Raw genomic sequence first — 27905 nt, 5'->3', positions numbered from 1 at the left:
TGCGGGCGATTTCTGAACACGTGGGGGTGGCCGCGTGGGGGGGGGGGGAACATGCTGGGAGGGAGGAAACGTCCCGTTGGGGTGACCTAACGGCCTTAACTCTGCCCCTTGGCAAGCCCCGCCACGGGGGGCTAGAGCACTGGGCTGGGAGCAGGCAGACCTGCGTTCCCGTCCCAGCTCTGCTACTGGGCAACCTCCGTGCCTCAGTTTCCCCCCTTCCGTAAAATGGGGAGGATGGTGCCGACCTCCTTCGTCAAGCGCTGGGGACGGTTATGAATGGCCGTGATTTCCGGTAATTCCCCAGCGGGGAGGCAGCCATCCGTTATCCGAGACCCAGGCAGGCTGTTCCCAGTCTCTCCCGCCCCGGCTCCAAGGCGGTGGGACGGGACGGGCCGGGGGAGGCTGAAAGGATCCCCAAGCAGGCGAGGAAAGAGACGCGCCCCGCCCTCGCTTCTCTAAAATGCAGCCACCTCCCGGGCGCAGCCAGAAAACGCTGCCTGGGGGCGAGGTGCACGGCGCAGGAGGGCTGGGCTTGGCCTGGAAGGGCCCCTGGTCGGCAGCGAACCCCGAGAGTTTGTTCGATGTGGGGTAAATCGATCGCGGCCTGTCCCCCCCCGGCGGGGATCGGAGAAGCCAGGGGAGACCTTTTCACACGCACCTTTTCCTGTGCGCGGCCCGTCTCGCGGGATGTGAAGGGCGGGGTGGGGGCAGCCAGTGAGTGTGTGTGTGTGTGTGTGTGTGTGTGATGGGGAGTGGAGTGTGCGTGCCAGGACAGTGTGTGTGTGGTGTGTGTGTGTGTGCGTGCGTGTGATGGGGAGTGGAGTGTGCGTGCCAGGACGGTGTGTGTGTGTGTGTGTGTGTTTGCCAACTGCCAGGAGGGGCGTGTGCATTAAGTGAGACCTGGGGGCTGCATTTGTGTGGCGCAGGTTGTGGGGTGTGTGTGTGTGTGTGTGTGCGGTGTGCGGGGCGGGGACGTGCGGGTGTGAGGGGACAGCGCCCCCTAGTGAGCCGCGCCCCCGCGGCGCGCCCCCGCCCCTGCTCTGGGGCCAGGCCACGCCGGGTCCCTGCTCGTGACCCCCGGGACCTCCCCCGGCTCCAGGGCAGGTGCCGAGCAGAGCCGGGCCCGGCCCCGGCACGGCGGGGGGAGCGGGGGGGGGTGTCTCCGGGGTCGGAGCAGGTGTTCTCAGGCCACCCAGGGGCGGGAGTTCCGCGGAACCTGACTCACGGGCTGACACCCGCGCCGGCGGCGGGGTCGGGTTCCTGGGAACCCCGCCCCGCCCCGCCCCGCCAGGCCCCCGGGGGTCCTGGCACCCAACCCGAGACCCCGAGCCGCCCGCCCCACGACTGGCGCCCCCCTGCCACCCCCAGCTCTGCCAACGCCCCTCCGGTCTGGACTGCTCCCCCCTGCCCCCCGCTAGCCCAGTACGGGGCTCCCCCCCCCCCGCTGGTGCCCTCCCCCCCCCCGCTTTCCATCCTTGGCTGTCTTCTGCCTCTTTCCAGAGCGGATAGTCTGAGGCTGGCCCCTGGCTGATCCCGGCTCTTCTGCCCCATCCTCTGCCTCCCCGGGCCGGGACCCGCGCCCGGAGCCCCCCCCCCCCCCGCCCCCCGAGTCCCTGCGGGCTCCCCCTGGCCTGCAGCGAGCCAGGCTCCCCTGACACTTTCAGCCCGGCTCTTGGGGGGGGGGGGAAGGGGGAGACAGGCTCCTCCCCGCCCGGGCTGGTCCAGCCTCTGCCTTTAAGCCGGGCACATCGCTGCACACCCGCTCCCAGCCGTGCCGGGGCTGGGGAGCGAAGCCAGCACCATGCCCTGTGCCCGGAGGATGCTCCCGGCTCCTGGCCGCTGCCCGGCCTTGCTGTGGCTGGGCTGCCTGCTCCTGGCCCCGGGCTGGGCGGCCCCTTGCCCCGGGGCGTGCAGGTGCTACGGGACCATCTCGCTCCAGTGCCTGGAGCCCAACAGCATCGGCGGTCTGGGGGAGCTGCTGGGGGCGGAGAACTTCACCGAAGTGTGAGTGGGGCTGGCCGGGGCTGGGGGGGGGTGAGAGGCGGGGCGGGGGGGGGCCATGACCCGTCGGGGTGCCCAGGCAGGCGGGCGCAGAACATGGGGCGTGCGGCTGTCGGGGCGGGTGGATGCGGGCGGGGGGGCCCGGTATGGAGTTCAGGGACCCAGGAGATCGGGGTGGGGGGAGCAGGGAGACAGAGGCATGTATGGGGGGTTGGGTGGGGGAGGCTCAGAGACGGAAGAGGTCAGGCGACCCCCCCCCAAACCAACCCCCTGGGCTCCCCCCACCTCCAAGCTGGCGGCGAGTGGGTGCAAAGCCCTTGGCACTGGCCCGTCCCATGACCCCTGGTCCAGGCAGAAACGGGGGAGGCTGAGCGCCAGGGGGTGGACGGGCGACAGCCCCCGGGAGGAGAGTGTCAGCCTGGCCGGGTGACCGCCCGGCTGGGACCGGAGCAGGCTGTGGGACCAGGAGGGGAACGGCTCCCCTTCTCCGCTCCCCAGCTGCACCCCTGCCCATCCCAGCTGGCTGGACCCCGGGACGGATTTGGAGCGGCCCCTGTGCCCCACGGCCTGGCACGGCCCAGAGGGGGGGCCTCGGGCTGCGCCCCCAGGAGGCATCGGGGGAGGGGCGGCTGAAATGACAGAAGGGCAGCCGGCGGCTCTGTGGGGGCGGCGATGGGGGCCTGATGCTGCCCCACAGAGGGGGAGGGGATGCTGTTAGCACCGGTCCCGGGCAGTCGCCTGTAGCTGCAGAGACCTGGGCTGGGGTGCATCTACCCCCCCGTAAGCCCAGCGCCCCCGAAGCGCGGGATGTGGGGCGGTTTCCGCCCAGCTGGTCCGGATCGTCCCATCTTCTCGGTCCCCCTTCTCCACGACTCACGCCCTGCACCTTACTGGTTACCCCAACCACCCGCCCCGCATTAGGGGCTCTCCAGACCCCTCCACACCCCCATTTCCATCCCGGCCGGGTCATGCGGAGCAGCTGCCCTCTTCGCCCCGCGTCTCGGCAGAAATGTCTGTGCCGGCCTCGGGAGGGCGGGGGGGGGGCTAGTGGGTTAGGGCAGGGGGGCTGGGAGCCGGGACTCCTGGGTCCTGTCCCTGGCTCCGGGAGGGGAGGGGGGCCACGGGGTCAGAGCAAGGAGTCGGGATTCCTGGGTCCCATTCCCGGAGCGGGGAAGCAGCGTGTGCGTGTGTGTGTGAGTGTGTGTGTGTGTGTGTGTGTGGTGTGTGTGTGTGTGTGTGGGGGGGGGGGGGTTAGTGTGGCCAGCAGGGCAGCAGGACGCCTGGGTTCAGTTCCCGGCACCGACCCGCCCTCGCTGTGTCATCTCAGGCCGCTCCGTCCCCTCCGCTCTCGGCCTGCGAAGTGGGGCTGGGCTGGCTCTGCCCCCGTGGGGCGATCGGGCCTGAGGGCAGCGGCCGGCCCCAATTCTCTGTGAGAGACGCCTTTGCCCCACCCCCACCCCATAACAGCAGGCGCGGCTGGGCAAAGGGATGGTGCTGGGCTGGGCTGGGGGGGGGTGGAGGGGGCGCGCCAGGGGGAGGAGAAATCTGGCCCTGAACTGCCAGAGGAAATGGAGCAGAGACCCCGCCCCGCCCGGTCCCCTGTTCTCTCCAACCCCCCCCCCCCTCGGTTCCATTCACCCCACTTTCTCTGGGGCTCCTTTATCTCCCCACCCGGCCTGGGCAGCCGCCCCAGTCAGTCCCCGCCGATGCTGTACCATGCATGGCCTGGCCTGCTTCCCCCCCCCCGTGTCTGCTCCCCCCAGCTCCCCGTGGGGGTGGGGGGGGAGGTGTTCCTGGGAGGGCGTGACCCGGTGACACCAGACCCGATCCCCATCTGGTGTAAATGGGTCTCGCTCCCTTGGAGTCGGTGGGGCCAGGGCCCCAGCCGCGGTCAGTCCCTGCGGCTGATTCCCACCTGCTGCTGTATCTGGGGGGGCGGGGGGATCCACTCGCTGAGGGGGGGGCCCCTCGTCGCCCCCTAATTCCTTAGTGACGAGCCGCCTGGTGCGCTGAGGGGTCGGGCGCTTAGACCCACCCATGCTGCGCCTCGGCCACGGCCAGGCTCTGACCCCGGGCAGGCTTCGGGCGCCCCGCTGGGGTTGCTCTAGGTTTGTCCCCAGCGGGCTGGGACGAGGCGGGAGGCAGGATTCCCCCGGTGCTTAAAAGCCAGGACCAGGCATCCGAAAGAGCTGGGCGCTGTTGGCCGCTCGGCCCCGGCGTAGCCTTGCAGAAGGTCCCGGCCCTTCTCCGTGCCTCGGTTTCCCCTTCTCTGTTCGGTGGGTGCAATGCTCTGCCCCTCCTGCCCGGGTTAACGTTTGCCTTTATCTGCGCCTTGTCCGGTCCTGCCGCGCGGGGGGGGGGGGGGGGGGATGCAGAGTTTCCAACAGCTGGCCCCCGGCCCCGGGCAGGGTAACGGCACCAAAGCCGGGGGCAGGGGCTGGTTTCTGGCTTGCAGCCGGCGACTGTCCGGGCTTCAGTTCGGTGCGCGTCCTCCGCGCTCCCCTGAGCACAGCGCCAAGCGGTTCGCTCTCCCGGAGGGGGGGGGGGTTCGGTTCTGTCTGACCTCCCCCCGGATCCTGGCTTCTCCTGGCAGGGGCGGTGCAGAGCAGAAGACCTGCACAGTGCGGGCCAGGGAGCCTCCTCCAGCAGTTCCTGCTCCCGGCCCACTGGGGGGTGACCCTGGCGGCCCCCGGCGCTCCGAGGGGTCCTTGCTCTGGGGTCCCACTTGGCTCCGATCCTTGCCCGGGCTGCAGCCCCGCTCCTGTGTGGGGGCTGACGGCCCCAGCCCCCGTCCGGCCCAGCCCTCGAGCACCTGCTTCAGTTTAAGCCCCCGGGGAAGGAACCCCGTGGAAACCCAGCGGCCTCTCCCCGGGCTGGCAGCTCGGCGCGCCGCTGGACCCGAGCCAGCGCGCCGGGCCCGGTGCCGCCTGGAGCCAGAAGGGATTTACCCCCGGCTGGCGGCAGGGGCCGGGTGGGAGCTGCAGCCACGAACAACAGGCCCCCCGGGGAGGACCAGCTCCGGCAATAACCCAACTAACATTAACAAACACCCACCCCGGATTCGGTGCCATGGACCGGCTCGGCCATTGCTTACAGAGCCTTTGCCCGGATCCAGTAAAGATCTTTATAGGAAACTCGCCCCCCCGCCGCGCCCCCAGGCCCTTCGCCCCCTGTCCTGGCTGGCAAAGGGACAGACCCCAGGCACTAGCGCCTCTCCCCGGGGCAGCAGAACGGAGCCCCCTGACCCGAGGCCGGAGCGGGGCGGGCTGACTCCCTGCGGTACGGACGGGGACACTGAGGCACGGACGCTGGCCAAGCTCCCACGGGGGCAGGGACAGAACCCAGGCATCCGGAGCCCCCTGGGTAGACGCTGGGGGGGGGGGGGACTCAGAGGCCGGCTGGGTGGCTGGGGAGGCGCGGGGCGGCGGTGGAGGTGGCAGGGCGCTGACAGGACGCAGCTGGCGTGGGCTGACGATGAAAGACGGGCCCAGGCCGGCCAGAGGCTGTAAATCAGCCCCGGCCCCGCTCCGCTCCGCTCCTGCCGCCCGGGGGGAGGGCAGCGTGTGAACGGCCAGGCCCCGGCCCGCCCCTGCCCCGCCGCTTCAGCGACTCTGGGACGGGCGGCCGGGCGCTGGGAGCCGCGGGGTGCGGGCGCAGCTGGGGCCGGGGGGGGCGGGCTGGTTCTCGGCAGCGCCCTTAGGGGAGGGTCACCGGCTGCTGGAGGATCAGGGCCCACGTGCAACGAGTCGGGGGGGTCTCAGCCGCAGTCAGGCCAGAGAGTGACTCAGCCCCCTCCCCATGGACTGGGGGGTGAGGTTTCTCCAGCATAGGGGAGGAGACCCCTGGGCGGGGGGAGGGGGGGAAGGGGAGCTCTCCCTGCTTGTGGTTACCCAGGGGTGTCTGGCACTGTTTTCAGTCCCCTCGATGTGCCTGGCAGAGCGCTGAAGGGGGAGGGGGATGGACAGGTCACTGGCTGCTCTGTTCGGGGACCTGTCTGGCCTTTCATGGCTGCGTGCCTCAGTTTCCCCCTCTATAAAGTGGGGTTCATGATCCTTCCCTGCATTGTGCGGGTACGTCTGTTTGGCCCCTTTAATAATAAGCCCTGACTCTTAGAGTGCATTGCCAAGGAAGTCAGCATTATTATCGCCATTGTACACGTGGGGGAAACTGAGGCACAAGGGGGGGGGAGGTGACCTGCCCAGCAGCAGAGCCAGGAACAGAACCGAAGGCTGGTGTGTGATAATCCCGGGCTCTGTTTACTCAGCCCCACCGAGCTGCCTCTCCTGCCGGCTCATCAGCCCCGATTGTTCTGATCTGGAAACTTCCTTTGAAACCTTGCTTGCTCCCCTGGAAATTGGACCGCTCCCCCTGCCCCAGCCTCCCAGGAACCCCCCCACCTCCCTTCCCGTCACCCTGTGCCTCCTAGGCCAGGTAATAAAACCTCCCCCACTCTCTCCCCGCTGCCCCCCACATTCTCAGCCACGGCGCCCCCTCAGGGCAGGGCAGGGCAGGATGGGGGCACGGGGGGACTGACGATCCCCGCTCTGGGCTGTGTCCCCCCGGCAGGATCATCGAGAACCAGAAGGACGTGACGAGCTTGACTCGCGCTGACACCAAGCCCCTGCGGGAGCTGAAGAACCTGTGAGTATCCCCATTTGCACGTGCGTGTGTGTGCACGCGGGTGGGGGGGGGAGGGGAGAGAGCACACAAGCGGTTTATAATGGGGAGCAAAAGCCCCTGGGGTGATCCAGGGCAGGGCTGGAGGCACACGGGGCTCCCCTAGCGATCACCACCGCCCCTTGCCAGCCATGCCCTCTCTGCACCCCGCTTCCACTGAGGGGGCCCCTGGGATTGATCCTGGGGCAGGGATATGGGTGTGTGGGGGGGTTAAGGTGGATTTAACCCTCTCCTTTGTGCTCCCCATGCTTCGGTGTCACTTAGAGCAACCTTAAGGCTGCTCTAATGTGTGCTGGACCCATTGGGGGAAGAGAATACCTATCACGCATCTGCGGCGTCGGCAAGTCACAACCTCTCTTTTGCTCTCCCCTGCCAGCACCATCGCCAGTTCTGGCCTGCGGTTCATCGCCGCCGACGCCTTCCGCGCCAACCCCAAGCTGACCCATTTGTGAGTAGCGCCCCCGGCAGGGCCCGTGTCGCGTCGCTCCATGCCGCTGCTTTCCCTGCAGCCTGGCTTTTCCCCAGTCTTTTTAGGGCAATGGGCAACCTGAGACGGGGCCCTGCTGCGCACGTGTCGGTCCCTGCACTGAAGGGGTTGCGGTCGAAACAGACAAAGGTTGGGAGGGGAAACTGAGGCGCCAAGAGGGGATGCAACTGGCCCAAGGTCACCCAGCAGGCCAGGGGCAGAGCTGGGACAAGAAGCCAGGTCTCCTGCATCTCGGGTTATGCCTGCTCCACTGGGCCAGGCTGCCCTGTGAGCCGGCTCTCAGCTTCGCCAGCTGATCTCTTGCATCTCTGCCTCCAGGGCTTCTGCCTCTCACCCTGCTGCCCCCGCAGGCTTCTGGAAAGGGCCCACGCTTTGACTGGGCCCCATTGATTGCCCCCCAGCCTCACACAACCCCTTTCACACCCATCTATCTCTCTCTCTCTCTCTCTCTATCTATCTATGTATCTATCCCCATTCACATCTATCTATCTATCTATGTATCTATCTATCTATCAGTCTCAGGCACCGGCTAACCCCCACTCCTGTCCTGGCTGCTGGGTGGCTTGGCTTCCCCCTGCCTGGAGGCGAGGGGGATTGATCGGGCCCAGCTGTCCCTCGGACTGAAATTGACGGGAGCAGCAGAACACGATCTCCGGACAGCTGGGGCTCAGGGGCTGGGGCTGGGGGGGGGGGAGAGCGGAGCACGGGCGGGGAGGGGGGGTGTGTGTGACAGGGGCCGCAGGGCCTCGCTGCTGAGTGAGAAATCATTGACCGGAGCAGGAGGGAGGCCTGTGCTCAGCCAGCGATTGTGTTGGGGCGGGTGTCCCTGTCCCGCAGTAATCGCCCCGCCCCCGTCCCCGGGACAGGTGTCTCTCTCGCCATCCCTCCTCAACCCCCCCCACATGAGGGCGTCCCCTCGGGGTGTTTACAGCTGTTTGGCTCCTGCCGTCAGAGTGAAGGCGGGGGGATCGATAGCACGACTCTGGGGCAGGGCAGGGGGGTGTCGGTGGCAGTGCGGGGGGACTCCCCATGATCCCCAGATGATTTTAACTTGGCGGGGAGGATGGACCTGTTCCCCCCCCAGCGCACGATGCCGGGGCCCTGATTCACCCCCTTCCCCTGCTTTGCAGCACAGCAAACGCTCAGCTCCCGGATCTGCTGAAAGCGACAGGGGCCCACTGCAGGGGCCTGGATTGACCGAGGGGTTTAAGCACCTAGGGATGCAGAGAGAGGCACCTTGGGGGAATTTACTGACGTGCCTAAGTGCGTTAGGCACCCAGTGTCTCCTTCAAACTTCCCTTTGGCATGAGTGATACCCACAACACGCAACAACCCTTAGCCAGCTGGCGAGCTGGGGCCGCTCCCTGCCCGCCACGCTGACCTGCTGTTCCCTGGTGCGCCGTCTCTCTCCTCCGCCCGCTCTCTTCTCTTCCGCTTAGACTGTAAATTCTTTGAATCAGGGGCTTTCGCTGGGTGTCTTTACAGTGCCTTGCCCCACGGGGCCCTGGTCCACGAGTGGGGCTCTCAGGCGCCCCCCACAGTCCCTGCCCCAAAGAACTGACAGTCTTGGCAGATGACAAGAGGGATAATTGACAGGTCTGTTTGTTTATTGGCCTCCCCACCCCCAGGTTTTTAGGAGCGGGGGGCTCTCCTTCCCAAGTACTGGCCTAGCCCAACCCTTCTTAGCGTGGGAGCTCTGACAGGCCGACCCCCGAAGGAGGGACGTAAAATCCCCTTCCGGCTCTGATTGTGTCGTAACAAGCGAAACCCGGAATAACCGCTCGCCGGGTCCTGTCGTGTCTGGGTTCCCTGGGCCGCCGTGTGCCTGTGTTCCTGATTCAGCTCAGTGCGGGGGCACGTGCCTCACTGGATGTCAGTGGGACTTAAATCCCCGCTGACGCGCTTTGCCGACGGAGGGACCGCGTGGGATTGTGCCCCCCTGTGCCAGGATGCCACGGGTGTTTAAATACCTTGGGCAGTGAGGGAGTGAGACTCCTGCGCTCCAATTTATAAGGCAGTCCAGGCAAATGAGGGCGGACAGGAAGGGTGGCCTAATGGGTAGGGGAGCTGCCTTCAATTCCTGTCTCTGCCACTGAATCCCTGTGTGACCTTGGTCCAGGTCACTTAGTGTCGCTGGGCCTCAGTTTCCCACCAGCCCAATGGCGATAGCAGCCCTGCCCTTGTGAGGATACATACGATACCAGTTGTGCGATGCTCAGCCCCTGTGGTAAGGGGGCCCTGCCAGCACCCAAGAGATGTGCAGGGCGGAGTCCCACAGGCACCTGGCTGAGCGAAGAGGCTGGGGATTCGTCTCCCCCGAGGGCAGGGTGAGGGGCCCAGTTTCGTGGGATGTTTCGAGCCAGGCTGGGGGGAAGGGCACAGCCCAGCAAGTGGGGACGGGGTCTTTCCAACCGGCCAGGAGCTCAGGGGGGGTGTCTCTCTTCCCGTCGGCAGGAACCTCTCCTCCAACTACCTGCAGTCGCTCTCCTGGCGGACGTTCCACTCCCTGGCCCTGCAGGAGCTGTAAGTAACCCCAGAAGGGCCCTTCCTGAACCTGACGCCCCCATCGCGTGCCCCGGGGGTCACTGCACTGGAGTCACTCTGGATTGACACCAGCTGGAGGATTGAGCCCCTCGCCAAAGGTGGGGGCCATTGTCATGGGTGGGCCAACCCCAGAACTGGTGTAAGCTGGTGCCACCTGATAAATTGCTCTGGCTCTGTCCTGCCTTCCCCAAGCCTAGGGACAGGGGGATCTCGGAGGGTCAGTGAGTTAGTGAAGGCACCGGAACGCTAGACAATAAAATGCAGGGCGCTGGGGATTTTTTTCCATCCTCTCCCTTCATTTGAATAATTGCTGGTCCGGGGAAATGGAGTGTAACCCCAAAGTCCTGCCTCCGTCTCTCTAACTCAGCAGACGCCAGAGCGCCGGGAACTTGCCAGTTTTGTTCTGAAAACGGTTTCCAGGCCTGCTCTAGAACACTCCGAGTCCACGGTCAGGTTTCTGCTTGAATTCGGGGGCGCTGCCCTCTTCTAAATCTGCTCCAGAACTCCGATAGAAACCTGTCTCCAGGTCAGCTCTAGACTCGTGTTCTACGAGCAGCTTTCCATGCCTGTTCTAGAGCTCGACTAGAAACCCTTTCCTAGTTCAGCCCTAGACTGCTGTTCCGGGAGCCCATTTCCAGATCGATTCTAGACTGCTAGGAACCTGTTTCCAGTTCAGTTCTAGACGCGTGTGCTTGGATCCTGTTTCCAGGCCTGCTCTAGAAGGATGCTATCGAGCGGGTTTACGTTAGGTGAAGTGAATTTTCTTGCCCCTAGAACTGTCCCACTCATTCTAAATCAGGGGTTCTCTTCCCGAGGTGAAGAGCCCCACGTTGGCCCTGTTGGGTGAGTGTTTAGAGGGGTCCTGTAGTCTGCTGGCTCTGCCTGTTTTGGAGCGAGATGAGCTCAATACCATTGTACCGCCTAGATCCCAGACTGCCTGCGACATGGAGTCCAGGGGTGGGGTCAGCTCCGGGGTGAAGGAACCAGCGTGAGAGCTTTGTCCCCCCCACCCTCCGCCAAACTCCAGCAGAACCCAGATTCTCCCCAGCTCTGACACAGACCCCTTAGCACCCCTCCTCCCCCCTGCTCCACCTGACCTGCCTCCTGTCCCTCTCCCCCGCCCAGGGTCCTCGTGGGGAACCCCTTCCAGTGCTCGTGTGACATCCGCTGGTTGCAGCTGTGGCAGGGGAGCGGCCGGGCCGACTTGGGGAACCAGTCCCTGAGCTGCTGGCTGGAGAGAGAGGAAATCCCCCTGGACGACCTACGGCTCAAGGACTGCGGTAGGTGGGCTCTGCTGAGGAAATGGCTGGCTCGGGGACGGGCGTGTGTGTGAAATTCTCAGGAGGGGAGAGCCTGGGCCTGTGAGTCCCCTCGTTATCTCCATGGAGGCCGGGCCCCACCTCCCTGCCGCCCCCAGCCTGGCCAGTTCACAAAGGGGGCAGCCCATTCCCCAGGCCCATGTGAACATCATGTTCCTGGTGGACTTTCTCCTCCCCTGTCCTTGGCAGAGCCGCCAGAGATCTGGATCGAGCACTGGGACATGCCGGTGAGGGAGGGCGAGAACGTGAACCTCACGTGCCACTTCACGGGCAAGCCGCCAGCAAACGGGAGCTGGATCGTCCCCGACCTGGGGCCCGAGCCCCCTGTCATCACCAAGGCAAGTGCAATCCGCTCACTAGGGTTTGGGGCCAAGAGAGGCTGCTGAGCTGCTGGCGCCGAGTCAGTGCTGGGGCTGGTTGAAAACTTCCTGTCGAAGCTGCCCGCTTCCTGGGGGAAATTGTGATTTTTTTTCCCCCACGTCTAAAATTTCCAACTTTCGGGGAGAAAAATTAAAAAAACAAACAAACCCACAAACCCCACATTTTTTCAAGGAAGAAAATTTCATTGAAAAAGTTTCCACCGGTTCTGTTCATGGCCACAGAGAACAGGGGTGCCCCGGGGAGACTGAATCTGAGCCCCGTTTAAATTCCACTCCCTGCTCCTCGGCTTCACCCCGTTCACTTGTGCTGCACTGGCCCACTGCAGGCTGGTGTCAGAATAGCACAACCGTGTCTCCAAGTCCCTACTCTGGTGGCAGCGAGTGGAGATTCTCCTGTAGTTCAGCCTTTTCCCTGGTGGGGCAGGAGATTTTGAATGGCCCCTCCGTGCAGGGGGCTGCAGATCAGAGTCTGTCACCGCGGTGGTGTCACAGCAGGCTGCGCGGTCTCTCTCTCTGTCCCCGCAGAGGTCGGACTCGGAAATCGCCCTGCAGATCTTCAACGTCTCCTCTGACTTTAACCGAAAGGACATCACCTGCTGGGCCGAGAACGAGGCGGGCCCCAGCGAGGAAGCCGTGCAGCTGAATGTCACCTGTGAGTGCCACGTGGGGCTGACCGGGCAGCCGGAGGCCGGTATACAAGAGCAAGGATAGCCCAGTGGCTAGGGAGATCCGGGTTCAAGTCTGCACTCTGCCACAGACTCCCGGCGTGACCTGGGGTCCGTCTGCACTGCAGTCGGTTTGGATCTAGCTTGCTCCAGTAATATTGCCCTTGCAAGACGAGCCCGGCTCCTGCTGCCCTGGCTTCCCAGCTACTGTTCGACGTAGCTAAATCAGAACTAGTTTGGCTACGGCTGGCGGGGAGCTGCAGTGTCCCCCCTCTCATTGCAATGTGTAGGCAGAGCCTGAGCCATGCCGTGCCTCAGTTTCCCAATTCTGACATGGGGGCTAGTCGCTCTGCCCTGCCTCACAGGGGTGCTGCGGGGATAACTTCAGCCCAGAGCGGGAGAGAGGCTCAGATACTACAGTGATGGTTGAACCTAAGATTGAGACAGGTACCATGTTATCAGCTGATAAGCCAGTTTTCCCAGCAGCCCGGTCAGCTGAGTTCCCAGCTGCAGTGTAGACAAACCCCAACGGGAGCGCACCTTTCGCTCTGGTGAGAAAGGCCCTTGGCCGAGGAATCTCCCAGGCCGGAACCCCGGCTGCCCAGGTGGGCGTGTAGCTGGGTTAATGACGTGGCTGTGCAGCCCGCCACTGGTCCCTGGAGCTGCCCTTTGTCTTCTCTCCCATTCCGTCCCTCCCAGTCCCCGCCGTGATCGTGGACCTGCAGGAAGCCGTCTCCCAGCACTACTGGTGCATCCCCTTCACGGTGGATGGCAACCCGGCCCCGGCTATCCGGTGGCTGTTCAACGGCTCTGCCCTGGTGGAGGGGCAGTACATCCACACCAAGATCTTGGAGCACGAGCACAACTCCACCGTGGCGCACGGCTGCCTGCAGCTGAACCGGCCCACCCACGTCAACAACGGCAACTACACCCTGCTGGCCCGGAACCCGCTGGGCGCCGACTCCCGCACCGTCCTGGGCCTCTTCATGGACAACCCCTTCAGCTTCAACCCCGAGGAGCCCATTGTTGGTATGCCCCCTCCCCTCAATAACCCTGCTGGGCTGGGAACAGCATCTTCCCCCCCCCGGGACCCACTGAGGGCAGGTGCTAAGGGCGGGGAGGAATTGCTAGGGCGGGTGGCTAGGAGGAACAGGTATCTGGCTCCGCCGCTGTCCTGCCCTGTGACCTCAGACAAGGCCCTTCTCTGCTCTGGGCCTCGGTTTCCCCCTCCCCCTCTTTGAGGCAGGGTCTGTCTCTTGCCCGGAGGGTACATCTACAGGTAGCTTTAATCCCACTAGTGCGGGCCGCACAAGCCCAGCCAGTACTCTGGGTACCTGGGCGGATCGCCCTGGCCCATGCCCGTATTGCGGCATCTTCCCGGCTCCGGCCCCCGCTCTAGCTAGGTTAAAATGTCTCCACGAGCTGCAGTCGCCCCCGTGTCTGTGCAGCGCCTGGCACAATGGGGGCGCTGATCTCCTCTCGGCACTGTCACAACACACGGAATAACAACACTCCGTTACAGGGCTGCTCCCGCCCGCCACACGGCTCCAGACAAGATCCTTAGTCGAGATGGGCTGAGACTGAAGCGATAGGGGCAAAATCCGGCCCGTCCCTGGAGCGACACCCGCTGCTGCTGTTGCCCCGTGGGTGTGAAATGCCACAGCTCGCCCGACACTCGCTTCGCACAAGGGCCAATGACTCCAGGGGGGCAGGGCCGCTGCGGGACTGGAGCTGCTGTGTCTGACGCCCCCACCCCAGCTTCAGGAAGGGAGCGCGGTTCCGCTGGGGTCCAGGCGTCTGAGTCTCCTCCCGCTCACACCGGTTTTACACCAGAGTCACTCCATGGGGCGTCACTCCAGATTTACACGGGCAGGAGTGGAAGGAAATTGAGGCCCTGGGTTTGGGCTGAGCAAAAAGTCAGCTGAGATTTGCAAGATCCACTGGGGCCGCCCCCCTCCCCCGCCGCCCCCCAGTAGCAAAGCGGGGGTGCTTCGATCCGGATGGGATTTAGGCTAAGGTTGGAGGCTGAGGGGGAACCAGGGCTGGATTTGCAGGGTGGCCAGGGCAGGGTTCCCGAGGACTGGTGCTAATGCTGTACTGAGAATAACCACGCGTTTCCTCCCCCTTTTCCCCCCACCGCTGCCGCAGTGTCCCTGCCCCCGGTGGGTGAGTATTTCCTAGGTGGTGGCCGCTCCGCTTTTTGCTAGAACTTTCCCAGGCTCTCGAGAGGCACTGTCCACCCTGGGCACTGCAAGCTGCAGAACTGCATCCCGCCCGCCCACTCCAGACCCCCTTCTTTGGTCGGAGAAGCTGGGCGATCCGTGGGGTGGGGCGTTCTATGGGGCCCATCCATTGTAGCCAACCCGCCTGCCCCCCAAGCGGTGCTTGAAATCTAGATCCCCAGAATTTCCAGCTAGCCCCATTCCAAACCCCAGACTCCTCACTGATTCCCCAAATAAAACTTTGGAAATTCTGAGATCCCTCCAGCCCTGAATTCCTGCAGTTCGCTTCTGGCTCCCGATGTAATTCCCCAGGCTGAGCTAATGCTGCTGCCCTTCTCCCCTGCTGCAGGCAAGGGGAACAGCACGCTGGACGGGCCGGTGGAAACGTCGGAGGAGCACACGTTTGGGGTGAGCCCTGGGAAAGTGGATTTTGGGGGGGGGAGGGACAGAGGTCACCAAGAATATTGCTGCCCTCCTCTGTTGCGCCTATTGCTCGCTGCCCTTGGCAGACGGGAACCAATAAAGCCCCCTGTGAGGCAGGTCAGTGTCTCGACCCCCATTTTACAGGTGGGGAAACTGAGGCACAGAGCGACGCAGTGACTCGCCCAAGTTCCCCACAACAGGTTAGAGGCAGAGCCTGGGATCTTGACTCCCAGCCCTCTGCTCAGACCACGAGGTCCCACTCCCTTCCCAGGGCTGGGGACAGAACCCAGGAGTCCTGACAGCTGGGCCTGCGCGGCGACCTCCAGACAACCTGGGCTCCCCCTGGCGTTTCAGCTTGTGGGGCGCTCTTTATTTACAGGCTTTCTTCCCACCACCAACTAGTTACAGGTACAGTCTCGGGCCTGGGGCCACTCAGTCTGAGCCACCAGATCAGGGCAGCTCACCGCCCACTGAGGTCTCCCCCTTTCTAGCTGACCCCTGCCGGCTACTGCGCCTACTTCCTCCCTTCAGCACCCGCTGATCATCCCCTGCAGTGCCCGCCTCTGAGCCTGTATAGGGCCTGTCTAATGCGCCGCACAGCTGCTCCTCGCTAGCCCAGTCCCCGTAAACTCACTCAGCTGCTTCCAGTCCCCATTTAATTAGGGCTCCAGTACTACACGCAGCAGAGGACCCCGCACAGCGCCCGCTGCGCCTCACAGGTGGCCCAGGAGTCAGCGGACGCGGCCCAGAGGAACTCTGCCCAGAGACGTGGCCGGACGGAGGAACGGAGGAGGCCCCACAGTCGCGGAGCGCCTCCTCGGCCAGCCTCCTCTGCCTGGTGTTGTAGGTGGCCGCCTTGGCCAAGGCGAGGAAGAGGTTGATGAGGCGGTCCCGCGACTTTGTGGGGCCACGGATGGGGTGTGCGTGGAGCAGAAGGTGTAGCCAGAACCTCAGGAGGAGGTTCTGGAGGAGCCGGAATAGGGGCTGCAACCTGGCGCACTCCAGGTAGATGTGCGCCAGGGCCTCCCTCGCGCCGCAAAAGGGACAGGCTTCGGGATGGGGGTGAACCGCGCCAGGTACACGCCCGTGCTCATGGCTCCGTGAAGGAGCCACCAGCCGATATCCCCGGCGGGATATGTTGTGGTGTGCGTGGGCAGTCTGCATTCCCCCCATTTAAAAGGGAGACAGAATTCCTAGTGGTTAGAGCAAGGGGGTGAGGGGTCTATAGCTGGCTCTGGGAGAGAGTGAGGGGTCAAGTGCTTAGAGCAGTGGAGGCTGGGAGCCAGGACTCCTGGGTTCTCGCCCCTGCTCTGGAAGGGGAGTGAGGTCTAGTGATTAGAACAGGCAGGACTGGGAGCCAGGACGCCTGGGTTCTGTTCTGACCTCTGCTATTAAAATCCTGGGTGATCTTGGGCAAGTTACTGCCCCTCTCCATGCCTCAGTTTCCCATTGTGAAACATTGGCCCAGCTCCCAGGTGGCTGGTGAGGCTTAGTTAATAAATATCAAGGGCCCTGATGGAGCCCCTGGGATCCGAACCCAAGCCCAGATCACGCTCTGGATCAAGCTGTGTCTCCTTCCCCTCTCCAGGTCTCCGTGGCTGTGGCACTGGCTGTCTTCGCCTGCCTCTTCCTCTCCATCATGCTGATTGTGCTCAACAAATGCGGGCGGCCTTCCAAATTCGGCATTAACCGTAAGTCCCCGTGTCCTGGTCGCCGCTGTAGCCGCAGGTAACTCCCCCCCCCCCCATCTCCTGGCTCGCCGATACTGTGACCTTCAGCACTAGAAGTGCAGGACCTCTGCCGCTTGAGCTAAAGGAGTAACTCCACTAAGTGGTAGCAGTAGTAGGCTGTTATCTGCTAAGTGGACCGGCCTCAGGGCCCTTAGTGAGCTCATTACACACCCCTTCATTAACTATGTTGATTTCCGGCCCCCACCCTGTGTCTCTGGAGCATTGAGGCTCTCTGGCCGAGCCCTCCCCACCCATCTGGGGTTTGGGGAGCACGGTGGGAACAGCTGGGCCGTGTGGTACAGCTCGGAGCTTATGCATCTCGCTGCCCCGAAGGCAGCAGGTCAGCTGGCGACCTGAAAAGGCTGCTGGCAGAATTCAGTGCAGCAGCTGATCTGGGGCGTGTTTCCTGGGGCAGTGTTGGGGGGTCTGCCCCACCACCCGCAGGGATCCCCCTCTGCGCCCGCCGAACGAGGCCCGGCCGCTCCCCCGCACCCGCCCTGCTTCTGCCAGTCTGTCCTTGCTCCTCTGCGGCTCCTTCGCCTGCAGGGCGGGGGAGATCCAGGGCAGTGCGGAGCAAGTTGCCGCGGCTCCCCCCGCCAGGTGCCCAATCGCGTCTAGGCAGAGGCGAGTGGCTTGTAGGCCAGGCCGTGCGAGCGGCCCTGCGTGGGTGGCATGAGCCGCAGGTGGGCAGCGCAGGGATGCAGGTCTGAGCCCCCCTTGCCCTTCCACTCCCCGCACCACCCACATGGCAAGCAAGGCAGGTGGCAGCTGCTGATTTACCCCCCGAATGGATTCGGACTCGAAATGGGTTTGATCAGCTCGTGTCGCCGGGGGGGAGAAAAGGGGCCCAGGTCTGAGCCTGGTGGGGCTAATAAACCGGTCGGTGTCCGCTTCAGCTCCCGGCTTCGGGGTCTTCTTTCTTTCTAGCCCCTGTTCTCACTCCCATCGACTGATTCTTTCTCTAGAAACTGAGCTCAGTTTGCCAAACTGATATAGCCTGCTCCTCCCAGCAGCTTCCCCTGGCCCCGTCGACACTAGGTGTTGCAACAGCAGAGGCTGTTCTAAGCTGTGCCCGGAACAGCGCCAGGAGCATTTCCGTCCCCTGTCGCTCCCGGCCGGGATACATTCCCAGTCATTACTGCAGAGCTACCTGCTCTGTTCACGGCAGAGGCCTGGAGGTTGGGCGGGAGGGAGATAGACCAGGGGGCTGCTGGGGCCTGACATCTCTTCTCTCCCCCGCCCCACGCAGGGGCGGCCGTGCTGGCCCAGGAGGACGACCTGGCCATGTCCTTGCACTTCATGAACCTGGGCAGCAGCCCCCAGTCCTCAGCCGAGAGCAAGCTGGACGGGCTGAAGACCAACTTTATTGAGAACCCGCAGTACTTCTGCGACACATGTAAGGGCCATGGGGCCGGCGGGGGGGGAGGACGGGGAGCAGGGTGGGTCCCGGGAAGTGGCGGGGGGGGGGGGGGGGGGGCAGGGCAGGTCCCAGGGTGGAGGGGCTGGAAAGGACGTGGGTAGACAGGGGTGTAAGTGGGCGCAGCGACGCGGGACTCCATGCAGGGGGCCCGTCCGAGTTCCCTGCAGGGGGAAGCCAATGCGGGCTGGGCCCTGGCTGGCCATGGGTCCGAGTGTTGATTGGTGACAGGGAGTCCTGGCTGTGGGGAGCACAGCAGAGGAAGGGGGCCGGTGGATCTGAAGGGGTCCCCCTGGATCCCTTGGCCCCTCCATGTCCCCTAACCCCACCTGCCTGATCCCGCAGTCTCTCTGGACCGCCTCCCTCTGGCTTCTCTCCTGCCTCTCCTGACGGGAGCCCCCAGCTCCCTGCTTCTCCATATTGAACCCCCCCGGCCTGCCCTGCCCCCCCCGGCCCTCTTTCCCATCCAGATCCCCTCCCCTGAGGGACAGCCGCTCCCCGCCCAGCTCCGCATCCTCCCTCCGGGCTGGGGGCAGCCAGGCCTGGGTGGTGCAGGGCGCTTTGGTGCAGGCCTCTCTCCTTGCAGGCGTGCACCACATCAAGCGCAGGGACATCGTGCTGAAGTGGGAGCTGGGGGAAGGGGCCTTCGGGAAGGTCTTCCTGGCCGAGTGCTACAACCTCATCGCTGAGCACGAGAAGTTGCTTGTGGCCGTCAAGGTAAAACACCCTCCTCCCCCGGCTCCAAGGGAAACCTCCGCTGGGTGGGGGGCGGGAGGATCCCAGGACCCGCCCGGGACTTCACGACCGTCAAGGTGCTGCAAGCTGCAGCCACTCGCAACAGGCAGGGTCGGACTAGAACCCAGATTCACCTGAGCGACAGGAGAATCCCCATGAGCCATTAGCAGTATAGGCCATATGACACATGTCTGAGGCATGCTGATTCCATCCCACAGGGGCACTATAAACACACATCGATGCATTAAACATGGACCCAATCTAGACCCCTTCAGAGGCCGGATCCAACATCAGGCCTATGGTTCTAGCTCTGGGTTAGACCCAAAGGAGCCCGTGCTCCTCTTACTGTGATGTGGCCACAACCTCACATGAAGAGAGACTGGCCCAGTGAAACCTCCTGGCCGTTAGATGGGATGGGGCCAGAGGCAGCTCGCTGAATGCTGCCATCTCTATCACCACAGCACATCGCTGAAATCTGGGCCCCATTGCGCCAGGCGCTGCACAGACCCCTGGGGGGAGAGAGTCCCTGCCCCGAAGCGTTGACAGTCTAACCAGGAGGGCTTTTTCCCCGTGCCATACATGGGGACTGAGGCCCAGAGAGATGAAATGGCAGCAGCAGCAGACGGCCCCTGGGAACCGCCCCCCAGCCCCGGTGCTCCGCCCGCCCTGACCTCACCCTGCCCGCTCTGGGCCTGTCTCCTTCGCCTGCAGGCCCTGAAGGAGGCGACGGAGAACGCCCGGCTGGACTTCCAGCGGGAAGCGGAGCTGCTGACGGTGTTGCAGCACGAGCACATCGTCAAATTCTACGGGGTGTGCACGGACGGCGAGCCCCTCATCATGGTCTTCGAGTACATGAAGTTCGGCGACCTCAACCGCTTCCTCAGGTGGGCACCGGCCGGCAGCCAGCCCGGGGCAGGGGATGGAAAACGGCGTGAACCCCTGAGGGGAAGACGCCCCTTGCGAGGTCCTGAGCCGTGCCACCCAGGAGGCCGGCAGGGAGCTCTGTGCTGCTTCCACCCCCAGCGTGGACTAGAGCAGCCACTGGGGCTGCTCTAACTTGCCCCCAGCCTAAGGCACCATCCGGCAGCCCAGAATAGCCAGAGCCCTGCAGCTGCTCCTCCCTGCCCCTGGGCCCCTCCTTGGCACAGCCCCTGCGCTCAGCCCCACACGTGATGAGTAAGGTGCAGCGTCCTCCCCACTGGGCTCCAGCGCCGGCGGGAGGCAGGGGAATGAAGGGTCCGTGGGGAGAGGTGATTCAGGAATCGCTGGGGGGTCCCCAGGGGAGCGACGCAGGCTGTGAGGGAGAAGGAGCTCGTGCCCGGGCTGGGGAGAGCGGCAGGGAAGAGGGTAGTGCTGGCTGCCGGGGCGTGGAGAGACGCGGCCCCGCTGGGTCGGCTGAGATGCGGGGGCGGGGGGAGGGATGGTGGATACATGGATCCTGAAATGAGCAAGTGGGTCTGAAGATGGGGGAGGGCAGATGAAGCTGGGGCAAGCTACGCTGGGGGGGAGCCGGGATGTGGGGTGGCGGTGGAGAGTGGGGGTGGCGAGGGAAACGCAGACTGGCAACCTGTGTGCGGTGCCCGGCCCCTCTGCCCGGGCCAGCTCTGTCTTCTTGGTGGCATTAAGGAGCCGCTGGTAAATGCAAAGCTCCAAGCGTGGCGGGGCGGGGCGGGGCAGGCATGGCCCTGGGCTGGAAGGAGTTAGCGTCCAGGGTGCTGGCGTGGCGGGGGATCTGCAGACGGCCCTGGGTAGAACGGGGGCCCCCCGCAGAGATAAGAGGGGGGTTGAGGACAGCTAAATAACACCCCTGCTTCAATCCCTTCGCTAGACCTGGCATGGAGGTTGCCGGGGGTGGCACAGGCCGAAAGGGATGACAGCCCGCCATGGGGGGGACAACGCCCCACCCGCCCTGTAAATTATACACTATCACCCCCCTCCCCCCCACACACACCCGCCGTGGCGCACACCCGCCGGCACATACCACACACACATTGCCACTCGGTGACGCTGAGTAACACGCAAACTGACACTAGCGCACACACACACACCAGGGTGCACGCCCGTCAGCACACATCAGATTCGCACTGACACTCAGTGACACGCTGAGTGACACAAACTCACACACACACACACACACACACACACACACACACACACACAGAGTTCTCCAGGCTTCCCCCCAGCCCTGCCTGGCCCGTTACTCTGGAGTATTCGCCCGGTTGCGGCGCTCCCTGCCTTCGAACCCCCCTCCCCGCTGCTCCATTACCACAGCAGCTCAGACAGCCGGCCCTGCTAATGCAGCCCTCTTTGCAATATTGATTAGATTAGCTGTCTGAGAGGCTTAAATAGAGGGAGATTGGCCATCAGCTGAAATAAGCAGAGACTTTTCGATTGGCCCCCGAGGTATTGCCGATAGACGGGGGGGCTGCCGGCGGCATCGCTTCGTGTCCACAGGAGGAGCTCTGAGACGTGGCTTGGATTATTATTGTAATGGGACTTGGCACTAATGGTTCTGCTTCCCGGGAGCCACGCGGTCCTGTCCCTGTCCCTCTCGCCCGGCGCTGGCAGCCGCGCTCGGCATCCGATGAGCCCTGGGAGTGTGGGGGAAAGCTCCTCCCAACCCCCAGCCGGGCATGCACCTCGAACTCCGGCCCCGCAGGATTGCGGGTGCAGGGAGTTGAGCTAGCTTCGCACACTACATGCACGCACACCCACCCCAAACACCCACTCACACGCCCAAATGCACACACAAGAACAGCCACACTGGGTCAGACCGATGGTCCATCTAGCCCAGTGTCCTGTCTTCCAACAGTGGCCAGTGCCAGGTGCTGCAGAAGGAATGAACCGAACAGGCGATCACTGAGTGATCCATCCCATCGCCCATTCCCAGCTTCTGGCAAACAGGGGCTAGGGACAATTCAGAGCATGGTTTTGCATCCCTGTCCATCTTGGCTAATAGCCATTGATGGCCCTATCCTCCTTGAACGGATCTAGTTCTTTAATGGACCATGTTACCGTCTTGGCCTTCACAACATCCTCTGGCAAGGAGTTCCACAGGTTGTCTGGGCATTGTGTGAAGAAATACTGCCTTTTATTTGTTTTAAACCTGCTGCCTATTAATTTCATTTGGTGATCCCTGGTTCATGTGTTAGAGAAGGAGTAAATAACACGTCCTTATTTACTTTCTTCACACCCGCCATGATTTTATAGACCTCTGTAATGTCCCCCCTTAGTCGTCCCTTTTCCAAGCTGAAAAGTCCCAGTCTTATTAATCTCTCCTCATATGGAAGCTGTTCCACACCCCTCATCATTTTAGTCGCCCTTTTCTGTACCTTTTCCAGTTCCAATCTATCTTTTTTGAGATGGGGCGACCAGATCCGCACGCAGCATTCAACATGTGGGCGTGCCATGAATTTATAAAGAGGCGATAGGGTACTTTCACCCCATCAGACGTACACATTCACACGTCCAAACGCACCCCATTATACGCACACACCCTCATGCCCAAACACACACCCCATCACACACACATCAACACGCACACTCAACTGGGTACATTCATATGCACATCAACACACATACACACTCAGGAACGTGTCCTCACACACATACACCCGGGGAAGGAATTTTTCCTTCGGGTCAGATTGGCGGGGGTGGAGGGTGGTTTCCGCCTTCTTCTGCAGCCTGGGGCATGGCTCGCCTGCTAGGATCACCTGGGCATATCCCTCTTAACCAGTTCGCTGCCGGGCCTGGCCATTGGTAACACCTTGGCCTGACCTGTTCTCAGCCTGGGAACGGCAACACTTCAGGCAAGTTTCCGTTGTTGGGTGTGCCTGGGGGGTGTGTCTGGGGGGTGCTTAGAGGTCCGGCTAGACGATGCAATGGGCCCTTCTGGCCTTAACTCTGTGAAACGCACACAGCTCCCCGTGCACAGGTGGGAGGATTCTCAGGGGGCCGTTTCTACCCGCGCCAAGGCTCTCTTGCGCCCAAGTGTGACCGGGAGTCAGACTGAAGTACCGAACCAAGAATCGGGTCGGTTCTGGTTCCCGTCCGCTCCGAGCCTGGCCTTAGTGCAGCCCCTCGCCTTTGCCCTGCCCAGGTCCCACGGGCCGGATGCCAAGATCCTGGATAACGGGAACGGCCAGTCCTTCGGGCCGCTGACCCTGAGCCAGATGCTGCAAATCGCCACGCAGATCGCCTCGGGCGTGGTCTACCTGGCCTCGCTGCACTTCGTCCATCGCGACCTGGCCACGCGCAACTGCCTGGTGGGCCACGGCCTGGTGGTGAAGATCGGGGACTTCGGCATGTCCCGGGACATCTACAGCACGGACTACTACCGGGTGAGAGCCTCACGGGGGTGGGAGGGAGGGGCCCGATCCGGCCGCCACATCCACCCACGGCCTGATACTGCCACCACGCCCGCCCAGGGCCCGATCCACAACTTGGCAGAGTCAAGCGGGGCCTTTCCCGGAGCGGATGCTACAGACCTAGGCCCCTGCAGCGCTCTCCGAGAACTCAGGATGGCGGCTCCGACAGCGCCCACCTGACCCAGCAGCTCCACGCTGTGTCTGGCCCTCCCTTGACTAGGGCGGCCGTGGCGCTGGGTCTCCAAACTCCTACTCCCGTCTCAGCCTTCCAGCACCTCCTCCCCTTCCCTCCCCCACCCCCAGTGCCTGTCTCCCTTCTGATTAGCCCCCATCCGGTTGGGGTGGGGTGAAGGCTCAGGCCTCAATGTTGTGGGGAAAATGCAGGTTGCCTCTGTGTCTCGTCCCCCCATGGACAATCCAGCCACTTAAAGGATAACAGCCTACTACTGCTTCCAGCTAGAGGAGATCAGGGGCTAGTTCATGTAGAGAATAACAGGCTCTGGTTGCTGCCAGCTAAGAGAATTCAGCAGCTGGTCTGCATAGAGGATGACAGCCTAATGCTGCCAGCTAATGGAGTTCAGTGGCTGGGCCAGATAAAGGATAACAGCCTACTACTGCTGCCAGCTATCAGAATTACTCTGGTAGAAATCTCTGCTTTGGAGGTCCCGTGTTTGAATCCTGTTGGGGGTCCCATAGGCAAATTCTTTGCCCACCCCCCCCCCGCCCCATTTCCCAGGCCCCCGCCTCTGCCCAGAGCAGTTTCTCCACGAGGCTGCGTTCAGTGCCAATGGAGGGCTATCTCGTCCTGTGTGTCCCTCGAAGACCCCAGCCCCTCTCCCCTGTGGCCCGAGAGCGCAGGGTCGGTTGCGGGAGACCCATCCATCTCCATCTCCTCTGGCTCTGCTGGGATCGGCCCCTGTGACAGGCCGGGGGCTCCGAGGGGGCCTCTTCCAATTTTCCCTTTTAGCTCCTGCCCCGCCTCAGCCCCCGTATGCATATTTAATGGGGCCTGCGGTGGAAAAGGGAGCGCAGAGCACTTAGCGAGTGGAAAAGCGGCACTGCCAAGAAGCGGGGAGTAGGCCCTGATGGGCTGCTGTGAAAGGGTTAATGAAAGAAGAGAGGGCGCGAGGGTATGAACGGCGAGCCTTTCTGGGCCCCGTTCTGTCTTTTCCTCCCTTTGTCATTCTGCCGCCTTTGTTTTTTTTCTCTTTTCTTTCTTCTCCCACTTTTTCATTCTTCTACATTCTTCCTTCTCTTTCTTTTCTCTCTTTCATTCTTTGTCTCTCATCTTTTCTCTCCTGATTTCCTTTCTTTTATTTTTAATTTGCTGTCTCTCAAACCTTTCTTTCTTTCTTTCTTTCTTTCTTTCTTTCTTTCTTTCTTTCTGCTGCAATATCCTGGCCCTGCCCTCCTGCCCAGCCCTATGTCTATCTCACCCACACCTGGTCTCTCTCCGGCAGGTGGGCGGACGCACCATGCTGCCCATCCGCTGGATGCCGCCCGAGAGCATCCTCTACAGGAAGTTCACCGCCGAAAGCGACATCTGGAGCTTCGGGGTGGTTCTCTGGGAGATCTTCACCTACGGGAAGCAGCCCTGGTACCAGCTGTCCAACACTGAGGTGAGGGGTGGGTGGCAGCGCCTGGGTTGGGGACAGGAAGGACGGTTGGGTTAGTTCCAAAGAGCGGGGTCTTGGAGCGGTTGCTGGGTCTCTGGCGGCCAAGAAGGCAGCTAGGGGGAAGGAGATGGGCTAAGAAATAAGGGGGGGTTGGGAGTAGGGGGTGAAACCCATCCCACATGGCTAAAGCAGGATGGCGATTGCATTCTGCCCAGCATGTGGTGGTGCGGTCTAGCGGTTACAGCAGGGAACTGGGAGTTGGCTCCTGGGTTCTGTCCACAGCTCTGGGAGGGGTCTCTAGGGATTAGAGGGGCGGACCGAGAGTCAGGACGCGTGCTTTCCATTGTACTGTCTGGGGTCTGAGCCAGGCACTGGGGATCAGGACCCTGGGGTCCTATCCCCAGCTCTTCCACGGACTCGCGTGTTCTCCGGCTCTCTCCCCTGCGTCCATCAGGGCCACGAACGCTCCCCTGGCGGGGATCGGTGAGCACCGGCTTGCAGGACCGTCACACTGCGAGGTGCCAGCGATGGGCAAGACACCCTCCCCCTCTAACATCGCCCAGCCTGTCCTACTCTCCAGGATGGCTGGGGCTGAGCGGAGAGGGGCCATCCTGGCTCAAGGGCTCATTGCAGGGGCTGAGGGGAAAGGAGGGGGGGGCGATGAGCGGGGCAATATTTCAGTTCTCCAAAGCATGAAAGATCTGATCCAATTTGCCAGCCTGGGATGAAACCTGACCTGCTCCTAATGAACTCACCGCATGGCCTAAGAGCCCCCTGGCCTAGAGGGGGAGCCCCCAGAGCTGATTAATGGCTCCTTCTCTCCCGTCGGCTGAGCCCAGGAGGTTTCTGGGGGGAGGAGCCCAGCCGAGCACAGGGGAGATTGTTACAGTGTCTTGTGTGGATGGCGTCATTCACCCCAGGGTGGCAAAGCGCCCCCAGTCTGCTGGCATCAGAGGACAGACTCCCACGACCTCCAGACCAGGACAGCTAAGGGCCACTCGGAATTGTCCCCTCCTCGCCCATCACCAAATTTATAGATGGGGAAACTGAGGCACAGAGCGGCGACGCAACAGGGGGACTCAGCAGCGGAGCTGGAAAAAGGACCCGGAGGGGGGGGTCCTGATTCCCACCCCTGTGACTTATCTCCAGCGTTGCTGAGCTGAGCTCTGGGCAGAGAGAGCGCGTCGGCCGTGTCCGCCGCGCGGGGTTAGATGTTGTGGGGTGAAAACGCCTGCCCTGGCCCTCCCGCCGGGGAGGCTGCAGGGACAGGGGCAGGAGGGTTTTCATCTCCTCTTCCACTTCTCGGCAGGCCATCGAGTGCATCACGCAGGGCCGCGAGCTGGAGCGGCCCCGCACCTGCCCCTCGGAGGTGTACGACATCATGCAGGGCTGCTGGCAGCGGGAGCCGCAGCAGAGGCAGAACATTAAGGAGATTCACAGCCGGCTCCAGGCCCTGGTCAAGACCCCTCCTGTCTACCTGGACGTCCTGGGCTAAGGACGGGGGCGGGGAAGGAAACCCGCTCTTCCGTCGGGATGACCCCACCAGGATCTGCCGCCTACCCCCTCGCCTACCCCTCACCCCGTCGACGCAACAGCCAGGGTCCCACCCCCATCCTGGGGAGGCAAAGGGGGATGGAGGTGATGGGACCTCACAGGGGTTCCCCCGTCTCTGGCCTCAGCTGTCCTGGTCCCTCGGTTGGGGCCGCTGCCGAGGGCGTCCCGAAGGCTCCACGAAACTCACCCGGAAGTCGCTCCCTTGGGTCTCCCTCCTGCTCCCTCTGCCCTCCAAAAGCGGTGGCGGGAGGACATGCGGTTGCCCGCACCTTCCCGGCCATTCAGACTCAGCCTCCTGGTGCCGGGAGCCTCGTCACCCGCCCGAAAGACAGACAGACGGATGCAAAAGGGGTACGACGGAGGACGCCGTCCAGCTCAGCGGGCGAAGGACCCCTGCTTCGTGCCTCTTCCTACAGCAGGGAGCCCTCTTTCCGCCTCCTCCGAGGTGACCGGGACAGATCAGTTGTTAATTACCCCGTGGCCGAAGGACCGATGCAAACCGTGTATATTTCAGGGGGAGGATGCTCCGAGGGCCCAGACCCCCAGGGTCTGGGGAAAGGGCAGTGGGAGGGTGGAAAGTGCTGTGGAATGGTACAAACATGTTTAATGCTATTTATCATTATAAGTGCTAGCTCTTTCCTGTAGTGGCTTATTTGGGGTGGGGCGGCGGGGGGCAGTGGGGTCAAGCTGTAGGGCTAGTGGATTGTAAATGAGTGGGACGTTTGACCCCGCAGGGCTGGCTGGGAAATCCCTTTGCAGCTCTGGGGCCTGGTCCCTGTTTGCTAAGGCTGCGTTCTCTCCAGACGGCAGTCCTGGGCCGTGACTCAGCTCGCCGTGATCTAGCCGGCTCTGGGACTGAGAGCAGCGAAGCCTCAGCAGCGCCGGCCTGTGCGTGGGCTGTACCTGTGGGCCTGGAACCCCGGGGGATTCTGCGAGGGACCAGCTCTTGCTGACGCCTGTGCTGTTGTCGTGACTTCCCTGCCCTGGTACCGGCATGAGGCGGGCCTGGGGCACGTCTGCGGAGTTGAAGCTGGACTCCATGATTGCGGGGTAGCCACGCCCTAAGAATCAGGCCCGCTGTTGCCTGGCTGACCTCTTACCCATGAGAGCAGATCCTCCCCTGGTGTAAATCTGAGCTCCCATCCTGCCCTTTGCAGGAATCCCAGCATGGCTGGCAGAGATACCGGCATGGGGCGGTGGGAGGGTGGAGGTAACTAGAGAACTCGGATCTGCAGGGGCGAGCTGTGGAGGGTCCTGGTTAAATTCTTTCCTGGCAGGAGTTCAGGAGTGTTACTGCAAGACAGGTCCCAGGCAAAGGGGATTTATAGGGCAGGGAAGGATGGGTCAGGTCCCAAAAGCAAGCACAGGACTAACGTCAACTGATGCACAACTGGACTGTCTCTCTCAAGACACGTGCCAGCCCAGCCTCAGGTCGTGGGATCCATGCAGGAGCCGCTGGGCAGAAAGCCCCCACTTGCGTTGTGCAGGAGATCAGACTGGGAGATCACCGTGGCTCTCTGAAATCGATGGGCCTGATTCTTCTCACTTACCCCCAAGGAATCTGGAGTGACTCCACTGACGTGAATGAACCTGATCCTCATTTACACTGAGGCCCCTTTTTGCTGCTCTGGCAGCGTAAAGGGGTCTTGACTTTGGCATCAATGATTATTAGTTATTATATGGTTGTATTGTGATAGCACCTAGGAGCCCCCCAGGGCTTGTCTACATTGGAAAGCTAATTCGGATTAAGGCAGGGTGTGAATTTAAA

The 27905-nt window shown here is 62.9% G+C and overlaps 1 protein-coding gene across 1 annotated transcript; it reads left to right on the top strand.

Moving 5' to 3' along the window:
• The first annotated feature begins 1801 nt into the window (after window positions 1–1801).
• On the top strand, window positions 1802–26222 carry NTRK1 (neurotrophic receptor tyrosine kinase 1). The gene is made up of 17 exons (XM_067569733.1): window positions 1802–2004; window positions 6568–6642; window positions 7055–7126; window positions 9620–9688; window positions 10835–10989; window positions 11218–11366; window positions 11934–12060; window positions 12773–13102; window positions 14222–14239; window positions 14645–14703; window positions 16307–16409; window positions 17698–17844; window positions 18452–18582; window positions 19312–19484; window positions 22700–22940; window positions 24428–24586; window positions 25893–26222. The coding sequence occupies exons 1-17, from the start codon at window positions 1802–1804 to the stop codon at window positions 26076–26078; spliced, it is 2397 nt and encodes a 798-aa protein (XP_067425834.1). The 3' UTR covers window positions 26079–26222.
• The last annotated feature ends 1683 nt before the right edge of the window (window positions 26223–27905 follow it).

This window comes from Emydura macquarii, unplaced genomic scaffold (assembly GCF_026122565.2).
Source record: "Emydura macquarii macquarii isolate MOO-44397 ecotype Brisbane River unplaced genomic scaffold, CSIRO-AGI_Emac_v2 contig_2924, whole genome shotgun sequence".
Taxonomy (NCBI): Eukaryota; Metazoa; Chordata; order Testudines; family Chelidae; genus Emydura; species Emydura macquarii.
This window is presented reverse-complemented; position numbering and strand designations above follow the sequence as displayed.

Coding starts and splice junctions, on each gene's coding strand:
- NTRK1 (XM_067569733.1), top strand. CDS start 1,802: ATGCCCTGTGCCCGGAGGATGCTCCCGGCTCCTGGCCGCTGCCCGGCC. Junction 18,583..19,311: donor AGTTGCTTGTGGCCGTCAAG/GTAAAACACCCT, acceptor CTTCGCCTGCAG/GCCCTGAAGGAGGCGACGGA. Junction 22,941..24,427: donor ACAGCACGGACTACTACCGG/GTGAGAGCCTCA, acceptor TCTCTCCGGCAG/GTGGGCGGACGCACCATGCT.